The 11728-nt window shown below is 41.6% G+C and overlaps 1 protein-coding gene across 1 annotated transcript in view; it reads left to right on the top strand.

The window, feature by feature from the left end:
* Nucleotides 1–11123: 11123 nt before the first annotated feature.
* Nucleotides 11124–11728, top strand: part of dnah9l (dynein, axonemal, heavy polypeptide 9 like) — a gene marked incomplete at both ends in the record, with an annotated part of 263680 nt that continues 263075 nt past the window's right edge. Inside the window, one exon of the mRNA XM_080727109.1 lies at nt 11124–11153. Coding sequence (XP_080583235.1) covers nt 11124–11153 — 30 coding nt within the window. The remainder of the gene's footprint in view (nt 11154–11728) is intronic.

Below are 11728 nucleotides of genomic sequence, written 5' to 3'. Positions count from 1 at the left end.
CTTTTAATTTTTTGCAGCTCCAGACAGATTTGTTTTTTCTTTTTTTGGTCCAATATGGCTCTTTCAACATTTTGTGTTGCAGACCCCTGGATTAGACTGTAGATGTACAGTATCATCTACAGTCTAATCCAAAGGTTTTCTACCTTTTCACATCAAAGTCCATCATTATTTATTCACCATTTGATGACATTTAGCCTCTCAGACCCAAAACTTAGAATATTTTGATGTTGTTGAATAAGATTTTAATCACAATTCCATGCTGTAGGATGTTGATGTAATATTGTATTGATGTTGGTGCCATAGGAGAGATGACAGGCAAACGTTTATCAAATAATTATTTCTTATAGTTCTTGTAAATTAAGTAATGCATGATTAACGATAATTTTACTCTTGAGAGCATAAAATGAAACCAGTAACTATTGAAAAATAGCAGATATACAAGCTCACAGCGCGGCACCGAGTGCCGCGCTGCGAGCTTGTAGATCTGCTATTTTTGAAAAAAGTCTTGAAAATGTGTGCAAATCTTTGAATATATGTATTTTCAAAGCGAAGATTTGTAACTCAAATTTTGCTTCTGGGTGGTCCCTGGGACTAAATATTTTGAAATGGGGGTCCGTGGCCAAATAAATATCATTTTGGGGGTTTGAGAACCACTAACACAGTAGTCTCTCAAGAACAGACTAACTGAGCTCCAGTTGAAGCGAAAAGGACCTTTTCGTTGACGATGGCTGGCCAGATTGCTGACAAAGAAACATAGGTTTTCTCCAAAAATCTTAGAAGGATTCAAAAGACACTTAGAGAATCGGATCAAAATTCTAATTTTCACGATTTAAAAAAAATAGCAGATCTACAAGCTCGCAGCGCGGCACTAGGTGCCTGCTATTTTTTTTATATTTAAAGCATAAAATATTGCGTCATAATGTGTTCAGGCCTAAATGGGTTAAATTAGGGATGCGGTATCGGTACTTGCAGTATCGGTACTCGCCCCGATACCAGCCTATTCTGCTGTACTCGTCCCATATTGCTCAGGGCAGCGCCAGATACCATTTAGTTTCATAAATATGTTGGTAACAACATATCAAAAGTCCTAAGACACGGTTTTGTGTGTGTTAAACTAATGAACAGTGTTTTCACCTTCTGTCACTCTAACCATGACAACATCATTATTTAAAGCATTTTATTTTGGAGCGCCACACACTATTTAAGCACTTGTACAGAAACGTAACTTACAGTATCGGTATTCGGTATCGGCAAGTACTCAAATTAAGTACTCGTACTTGTACTTGGTCAGAAAAAAAGTGGTATCGGGACATCACGAATTTAAGTCTCACCTGTACACTTGTACACTTGACACAGTTTACACCTCATGACTTATTTAGGAGACAGCGAGGTCACATGACCCAGTGTGGTAAGTTGACCCCCCCCCCCCCCCCCCCCGCATGTGACCTTAAATGGAGGCCTAGTAAATACCATCCAATATTTATGCCTTGCTGTGAAGGTAGAAGTAGAAAACTCTTTTACTGTTTACTAAAAACATTGTTTTAACGGTCAAGGTAAGTTCTACATAATGACTGATAAATGAATGATAAATACAAAACGAACGGCTTTGGACGTACAAGGTTAAATGTACCGTATGTCTCTATAGTTAATACTAACAGTGAAACCTGTTAATTGTACCGTATGTCTCCAGTGAAACCTGTTCATTGTACTGTGTGTCTCCAGTGAAACCTGTTAATTGTACTGTATGTCTCCAGTGAAACCTGTTAATTGTACTGTATGTCTCCAGTGAAACCTGTTAATTGTACTGTATGTTTCCAGTGAAACCTGTTAATTGTACTGTGTGTCTCCAGTAAAACCTGTTCATTGTACTGTGTCCCCCCCAGCCCAGCCATCATGGCTGAGACTCGCCTCAACAGCACCACCACCAGGAGAGGAGCGGGCAGTGCAGGAGGAGGAGGAGGAGTTACACAGGAACCATCGTTAAAGGTATGAATGAATGAATGTTTAATAATGACTCTTTTATCAGGGTTTGATCCGGTCGGGGGCAGAAACCACTTAACGTCAGGCTGTATCAATGGCATCAGTTCAGCAAAAGCTATGGCAAAGATGGGAGTCCTTATGGAAAATAGGCATTACATTTTGGATAACACGGTTCTATTGTGAAAATTTTCACAATGTGTGAAAAAAAAAATACTTTTGTAATTTTACCCAGGTTTCTACTGTTTCTTGGGCTGGATATGGCAGCCTGGAACGGTTGTTCATTTTATTTTTGACCACACAATTTAAAAGTAACTTTTATTCCCCCCCCTGGACCCCCCTGGGTTGTAGTTCTCAAAGGACTACAATTTGTCCGGAAAGATCAAACCGGATTCAGTTTTAACCCTAAATAATTCACCCTGCGCTCAAGGACATACTTTTAGGGCCTACCAAATAAAACCCTTGATGCGGTGTAGTTTTGCTTTTGGGAGAAAAAAAAATGTTTTGTAAAGTAAAAGATGTCATAGGCTACACTGTATAACATTTATACAGCATTTTACACTCAACATCATTTGCAGGGGCGTCAATCCAGAGTCCAGGGGGGAAAATAAAAGTTACTTTTTAAATATAAATCCATGAATATCTCTTTGTCTATCTGTTCTGGTTATTATGTCGTTAAATTTAAGTTAAATGACAGTAAAATAACTACAAAATAACTTGACAAAATGGTATATTCCCAGGTTCCACAGGTCAGCTGCACAGGTGCAATGCATTATTGTTAATTGTGGCACGTTTACTAACATGCCAAGTTTAGTTGCACTTGAACAACCGTTCCAGGCTGCCATATCCAGCCTAAGAAGCCATAGAAACGGGGGGAAAAATGTATGTACTTCTTAAAATGAATGTCTCATGCCTGTGTTGCTAAGGTATGGCAACATGACTGGTAAGACACCAGTCATGTTGCCATACCTTAGCTTTTTCTGAACTGACGCCACTGGAGACAATAGAAATAGTGACATTGTAAAACACCCCTCCTCCTCTGCACTACTTGGCACCTTCCACCCCTACTTAAGTGGAATGGTTCAGTCTGGGTCTGTTTGCCAGTTCAATCCTGCAGAGGAGATCAGAACACCTTTAACAGGTTATAATGAACTGTTTACTGTGTGTGTGTGTGTGTGTGTGTGTGTGTGTGTGTGTGTGTGTGTGTGTGTGTGTGTGTGTGTGTGTGTGTGTGTGTGTGTGTGTGTATGTGTGTGTGTGTGCGTGTGTGACTGGAATAGGCAGTACTTTAGATTTTAGCCTGGAGGAAGCCCTCCTCACTAAGCAGCTGAAGTATCAGCTGCAGTACAAACCATTTGCACTGACTTTGGTCACTTATTTTCTGGCCCTGCACTATTGGGTTGTGTTGGTTGAACTGAGTACTATTGCTCTGTTGATATGGACTTGTGTTGCATTGACTAGCAGTGACTGTTATGTGCACTTTTTTTGTTTGGCACTGTTTGTTAAGTTATGCTTTGAGTATAGCTTTTTTGTGTGTGTGACGTGTCACTTATGAGCGTTGAATGTTTCGTGGTCACTTTATGTATATTTTCTTTTTTGCAATAGCTTTTCAACACTTTATGTTTATATTTCTTTCTTTTTTTGCTCTTTGGACTGTACACTACAGTACTCTTTATCTATCTATCTATCTATCTATCTATCTATCTATCTATCTATCTATCTATCTATCTATCACTCAGATGGGTTACAACTGTCAGCTTGTTGTCTTTATATGTGGCAGCCTGGGCATGTCCATAGGCTAGTGGTAGTGTCCTCTTTCTATCTGCAAATTGTTTGTTTCATAAAAACCCAGCATAGACATGTAATGAGTTACTTTCTATCAAGAAATTCAGTTCAGGTGATTATTCTTTCTAAGTGCTGGAGTTTGGAAGCGCTCGTGGGAAGTCACTCAGCGGTCCTGTGTACCAGCTGGTTCTAAATGTCACATAATGCAGGAGGCAGCGGGACGCTGCGTAATAGAAGACGAGCGCTTCCGAAGTTCAACACTTAGAAAAAAAAACATGTCTTCTCGGATTTATTGATGTAATGGAGGTGATCTGAACCTCCCAGCCCGGCTTCAAGTCCAATATCTTAACCATTAAGGGATATCCCTATGGAACGAGGGCAGATACTAGACTTTTGAGGCTTCAGGCTGGGGCTGCGACTCTCTCTGCCACATTGACAGATAGTCATAACATGTCTACGCTGGGTTTTTATGAAACAAACACTTTGCAGATAGAAAGCAGCTTGCAACATATTGCTCAATCTCCTCCATTATAGGCAGTCCATCCATTTGGAGGAGAAGGTGCTATCTGTACCCATAAGTATTTAGAATTCAAATTATTTGACCTCAAAGTATTCGAATAGTCGAATATTCCACAGGACTGGCCAAACTGTCAAATATTAAGTAAGCAAGAGGCGAACATTGTGAAAATATCACATCTACATGCTCACAACGCCTCGCAAGCCTTAGAATTGGACATAGCTGTGTGTGTGTGTGTGTGTGTGTGTGTGTGTGTGTGTGTGTGTGTGTGTGTGTGTGTGTGTGTGTGTGTGTGTGTGTGTGTGTGTGTGTGTGTGTGTGTGTGTGTGTGTGTGTGTGTGTGTGTGTGTGTGCGTGCGTGCGTGCGTGCGTGCGTGCGTGCGTGCGTGCGCAATGTCTTTAACCAGAGCTTGCATGTGTAGGGTGCCCCGTAGTAAGTCCTAGTCTAACATAGACAAGAATGTGAACAAAGTGTCAGCCTGCTGACGATGCCCAAAATGATTATTTTATCATTATTGTACGCTTTGCGTGGTCATTTTTTAACAGAAACACATATATGAAGCTCATTTTTTCATAAAATATTTTTGAAACATTATTTTTATTTTAGCATCCGTTTTTCAAAAAAAAGGTCGACTAATAGCTCCTGTAAGTTTCCCCCGGGAGTTGAATTTCAACCTTTTTAATGGTACATATTATTACATTATTATTATTATATTATTATATATTATTATTATTACACACCTTTAGAAACACATTGGTGAAGACATTTCTTGGTAACGATTTACTTCGCAGAATTTAGTGAAGAAAAAAGAGTTGAGCCGTAAGGCAAAGCTCTCTGTCTTTCGAGCAATCTTCGTTCCCACTCTCACCTATGGTCATGAAGTGTGGGTCATGACCGAAAGTATAAGGTCTCGGGTACAAGCGGACGAAATGAGTTTTCTCAGACGGGTGGCTGGTATCTCCCTTAGAGATAGGGTGAGAAGTTCAGTCACCCGAGAGAGACTTGGAGTAGAACCGCTGCTCCTAAACTTGGAAAGGAGTCAGCTTAGGTGGTTGGGGCATCTATTACGGATGCCCCCCGAGCGCCTTCCTAGGAAGGTCCTCGATGCACGTCCCACTGGGAGGAGACCCCGTGGCAGACCAAAGACCAGATGGAAGGATTATATCTCCAAACTGGCCTGGGAACGCCTCGGTATACTCCCTGAGGGAGTGGAGGAAGTTGCTCAGGATAAGGAAATCTGGAGGTCTCAGTTGGAACTGTTACCCCCGCGACCCGATTCTGGATAAGCGGTTGAAGATGGATGGATGGATGGATGAATTTATTGTTTCCCTACCGTGACCAATCAAATGACCCCTCCTTCCTCCCCCCAGGGGGGCGTGGCCCTAGCAGACGAGCGTGTGGACTTCGTGCGGGAGCAGGCGTTCTGCGTGCTGCGCGTCAAGACGGACAAGTGGAACCGCTTCATCGGAGCCGAGGAGAACCAGAAGGTCCTGTTCGACTTCCTGGACCATATATGGTCAGACCGCCTGCTGCTGTTCACCGGACCGGGAGGAACGCTGCACGCTGGGGACGCTCAGGTTAGACCAGACCTAATATATATATACTGATATATATATACCTACTGTATATATACTGATATATATATACTGATATATATATATTAGAGGTGGGCAACGATTAATTTTTTTTAATCGCGATTAATCGCACTCAATCCTGGAGTTAATCGCGATTAATCGCGATTAAAATGGCTCATTTTAAGTCTGCCGAAGGCATTCAAAATTAGTGGCGTCCCTGAAAATCGCGGGCCCCCCTGCAAGGATGGGGGCAGGAGCCCTTTTTCAAATGATGATGGAGTTCTGTCTGTCTGTCATTCAATGTTATATGAGGTACATAAAGGTTTCCTGGGTAAATAAGGCGAAAAGCTTACTAGGATCTCCTTTTAGTTGATCTTGTACCAGTGAACTGTACTGTCATGAAACCTCTTTTTCCTATGCAAACTTCTAATAAAGTCTTCAATCAATCAATCAATCAATCAATCAATCAATCTCTCTGGAAGAAGTTGCACATGATCTCTGCAGCCGAGGCTGAGGCGCTCCAACAAGACCACTCTGACAAGCTAAATGCTGGGTGCAGTAAATGTATTTGTCTGCAAACAGCCCAATGAGCCCATAATATTAACAGCTGCATGTTTATTTTATTTGTAGCCTATTTATTTATAAAAAACAAAAAAAAAAACGTAATTCACAAAATATTTTTGACAGTGTACTCAGTCTCGTGGTCAGAACGAGAAGGCACAACGTTTTTCACAGTGTAGGCTACTTTGTGCTTCCTTGTGGTCGGAGCTGCTGCTGCACTTCTATCAACGGATTTACACACGTTTCTTTCTTGCAAAGTTTCACAAGTGATTTATAGGGGACTAAGGGGAGCATTTAACAACATGGAGCACTTTAAACATGCAGCTTGTTTTGTGACGGCAATGATCACGACAGTCAGAACGTGGTAGGAGGAGGCGGCTTGAAAACCCTTTTAGGGCACTCTAGCTCGGAGACAGAACGGGGAGACATGTCTGTCCATGCAGTGAGTTTGAGTAATAACAACTGAATATAGGTAAAGCTGACGTCTCATTATCAAAACTAGCACAGCACACAGGTGCAGCCAATGACAGTGTGACATTGTTGTGAAATATACAGCCAGAATTTAGAACGCCTCTGCCTAGACAACATGTTGACTGCATCTAACAAAACAAGGCAGCGTGTCCTGTGTGTGATGTCATTGCGCATGCAGCTCCCAGACCCAACTTTGATCCGCGATTAACGACGATATTTTTTTTTACCGCCGACAAGAGTCTCACGTTAACGCAGCACGATAACGCCGATAACGGCCCAGGTTTAATATATATATACCTACTGTATATATACTGATATATAGATCTAGTATATGTTATACTATACACCCTGCATGCTGGGGACGCTCAGGTTAGACCTAATATATATATATATATATATATATATATATATACATATATATATATATATATATATATATATATATACATATACATATATACACACACACTGAATAGACCTAGTATATATATATATATATATATATATATATATATATATATATATACCTAACCCTATGTATATACCGGTACTGATACAATGGGGGAAATAAGTATTGGATACACTGCCGATTTAGCAGGTTTTCCCACTTCCAAAACATGGAGAGGTCTGCAATTGTTATCACATGTATACTTCAGCTATGAGAGACAAAATCTAAAAAGAAATTCCAGGAAATCACATTGTATGATTTTTAAATAATTAATTTGCATTTCATTGCAAGAATTAAGTATTGGATACGCCTACCAATCAGCAAGAATAGTGGCTCTCACAGAAGTGTCAAATATTCTTTTAAGAAGTCCTCCTATTCTACACTCTTGTATTACGGCTTCTGCTCTGCACCAGAGCAGGGAGAGGAGAGCCTAGAAAGGGAGGGGAGGAGCAGAGGATCTTCTCGTCTGTTTAGACAAGTAAGGGTGCCTGTGAGGTCAAAACAGCGGTTTGGTTGGTCTCGGGACGTTGTGTAAACACAATCCAATTAAAAAATACTAACTTTGAAGCTAAAGAAATAACCGCACTAGAATAAAGACTATCTGAGTAGCAACAGGGGCAGCTATGAAAAACATTGACTAAAGCAGGTATGAAGGGATATGATAAAAGGCAGATTTAACCCTATATGTGTTTTGGTCTGAACGACTCCTTTAACACATGGGTGACTAACAGGTCATTTTGGCCAATTTTGAGATTGCAAAGTGCAATAACTCTCCCTGTGAAGGTGTCAGAAATTTCCCCTTCCATGACTTTTCCTAAATACTCAAGATATAAGTTTTTTCCCCCTTCTGAAACATTTCCTAAGTATGAAATAATATACATTATACCACTCTGACTGCATTTATAGGTCAAATTGAAATGTAAATTCTTTACATTTTTTTGCCCAGGAGAGCAACACCTCCTCCCCCGCTGGCAACAGGGGTTCTATTGTCAATAGAACAACAGACAATAGAACCCCCGCTGGCAGCAGGGAGGAGGTGTTGCTCTCCTGGGCAAAAAGGGAGAGAATTTACCTGTCAATTTGACTGATAAATGCAGTCAGAGTGGTAGTTTTTTATTTTCAGTCACCCGAGTGTTAAAGAGAGAATAAATACCTACTGGGAGAATAAACACCACAGCTGTTCTTCAGTAGAATAACCCATTTAGGCCTCGGATTATACCGAGTGCCGCGCTGCCAGCTTGGAGATCTGCTATTTTTGTTTTAAGTCGTGAAAATGTGTGCAAATCTTTGAATTTTTAAAGCGAACGTCTGTAACTCAAATTTTGCTTCTGGGTGGTCCCTGGAACTAAATATTTTGAGATGGGGGTCCGTGGCCAAATAAATGTCAATGTGGGGGTCCTTCACATGAAAAGGTTTGAGAACCACTGACATGGTAGTCTCTCAAGAACAGACTAACTGAGCTCCAGTTGAAGTGAAAAGGACCTTTTCTTTTTGACAATGGCTGGCCAGATTGCTGACATAGAAACATAGGTCTTTCCAAAAAACCTTAGAAGGATTCAAAAGACACTTATAGAATCGGGTCAAAAATAGCAGATCTACAAGCTCACAGCGAGCTTGTATGTCTGCTATTTTTCAATAGTTAAAGCATAAAATAACGATACACAATACTGTGTACCCGTTCTGAATGGGTTGTTAAACGCCACAGATGTTCTAACGTTGCCTGGCGGTGCCAGCCTCATCACACACTTCGTTTTGGGAAGAGCGTCTGGGGTTGCAGGGAGAGATTCCATTTCTGGGGGGCGGGATAAAGCCTGGTGAGCTCTTAACTGCTCCCTTCAAAGGGGTTGCACACTAAGGTAATTGATTGGGCAATACAAGTGTCAAGACCTCGTTAGTGTCAATGAAAGCATCAAAGACAACTACCTGTTTGATGCCTGTGACCTCGTTAGTGTTCTCTCTAATCAATGAAACATCAACGAAAATTGCTCTTAATTGCTCCCTAGGGGTTGCGCATTAAAGGAGTAGTTCACCCCCAAAATGACTTTTTTTCTATTGATTACTGTGATAACAATAAATTTACCCCCATTGATTCCGGATGGTGACCCGTTTCGAAACGGGTCACCATCCGGAATCAATGGGGGTAAATTTACTCGAATCAAAATTTTGTCTTAGGAATGTAACAAAAAACAAAAAATATTATTGAACTCTACTCTCCATAGCCTGAGTAATCAATAGAAAAAAAGTCATTTTGGGGGTGAACTACTCCTTTAAGTTAATTTATTGGGCCATACAAGTGTCAAGACCTCGTTAGTGTCAATGAAAGCATCAAAGACAACTACCTGTTTGGTGCCTGTCATAGAGGGGAGGGGGAGGGGGGAATGTCTTTGTGTCCACACAGCCTACAGCCCTGATTGGCTAACTCTTTCTGGTGGCTGGTGGAAATGGATTCTCAATTGTGAGGCTCCAGACCACACTACACCACGGGGTGGTGTTGTGTGGTCTGGTTTATTAACCAGGCTAGTTCTAACGCTCCGCTCTGTTGAAATAAGCTGAGACCTATTTCTAGTGCTTTCAGTAGAATAAACACCACAGATGTTCTAACGCTCCGCTCTGTTGAAATAAGCTGAGACTTATTTCTAGTGCTTTCAGTAGAATAAACACCACAGATGTTCTAACGCTCCGCTCTGTTGAAATAAGCTGAGACTTATTTCTAGTGCTTTCAGTAGAATAAACACCACAGCTGTACTAACGCTCCGCTCTGTTGAAATAAGCTGAGACTTATTTCTAGTGCTTTCAGTAGAATAAACACCACAGATGTTCTAACGCTCCGCTCTGTTGAAATAAGCTGAGACTTATTTCTAGTGCTTTCAGTAGAATAAACACCACAGATGTTCTAACGCTCCGCTCTGTTGAAATAAGCTGAGACTTATTTCTAGTGCTTTCAGTAGAATAAACACCACAGATGTTCTAACGCTCCGCTCTGTTGAAATAAGCTGAGACTTATTTCTAGTGCTTTCAGTAGAATAAACACCACAGATGTTCTAACGCTCCGCTCTGTTGAAATAAGCTGAGACTTATTTCTAGTGCTTTCAGTAGAATAAACACCACAGCTGTTCTAACGCTCCGCTCTGTTGAAATAAGCTGAGACTTATTTCTAGTGCTTTCGATGCGGTTGAAAGCATTGCGTGTCTCCCTGTGTGCGAGGAGACGTCGCCCCCCTGGAGGACCAAGCTGCTGTGTCTGCTGAAGAGAGGCGTGAAGAGGATCAGTCCTCAGGCCTTCAGAGCACAGCTGAGACTGGGGGAGATGTCTGCTTATCCCATGGAGCACCTGCCTGTCCTCATCTCTGAGGTACGTACCCTAACCCTAACCCTAACCCCATGGAGCACCTCCCTGTCCTCATCTCTGAGGTACGTACCCTAACCCTAACCCTAACCCTAACCCTAACCCTAACCCTAACCCTAACCCTTCAGAGCACAGCTGAGACTGGGGGAGATGTCTGCTTATCCCATGGAGCACCTGCCTGTCCTCATCTCTGAGGTACGTACCCTAACCCTAACCCTAACCCTAACCCTAACCCTAAACCTTCAGAGCACAGCTGAGGCTGGGGGAGATGTCTGCTTACCCCATGGAGCACCTGCCTGTCCTCATCTCTGAGGTACGTACCCTAACCTTAACCCTATCCCTATCCCTAACCCTAACCCTAACCCTAACCCTAACCCTAACCCTAAACCCTAACCCTAACCCTTCAGAGCACAGCTGAGGCTGGGGGAGATGTCTGCTTACCTCATGGAGCACCTGCCTGTCCTCATCTCTGAGGTACCTACCCTATGCGACCGCGGTTTTCCCGGTGAGCCTAAGCACGATGGGCAAGGAGTGTCGCAAGCTTATGAGAAACAACTAAAATAAGACCTTAAAACCTGGTGAAAACAGCTGTGTGAATTAGCGCAAGATGATGATAAAGGAAATCATTAAATGGAAAACATTAAATTAACTTCTGAAAAGCCTACTAGGCTTTAAAACCTGGTGAAAACAGTTGCGTGCATTAGCGCAAACTTAGATGAGGATAAAGGAAATCATTAAATGGAAAAGATTAAATTAACTTATGAAAAGGCTTCTAAGCCTACACTAGCCTACTACTAGTAAAACTAGTGGAACCGCGATCCTGCCACACGTGACTAATTGTGGTTGTAAACAATAACACAGACAATATAAATCCTTGGTCTAGTTGTGGGAAGAAGAGTTTATCATCATGGCCCCAAATAACTTTTAAATATCTTGCAATTGGCGACGAGTCTCTTATAAAATCGCCTTATAGATCTGCTGTTTTCACTAGTTTAGTACATTTTATAGATGATAAATGCAAAACGAACGGTTTTGGACATACAAGGTTT

The sequence above is a fragment of the Nannobrachium achirus genome (genome assembly GCF_963921795.1).
Source record: "Nannobrachium achirus genome assembly, chromosome: 5".
Classification (NCBI taxonomy): domain Eukaryota; kingdom Metazoa; phylum Chordata; class Actinopteri; order Myctophiformes; family Myctophidae; genus Nannobrachium; species Nannobrachium achirus.
This window is presented reverse-complemented; position numbering and strand designations above follow the sequence as displayed.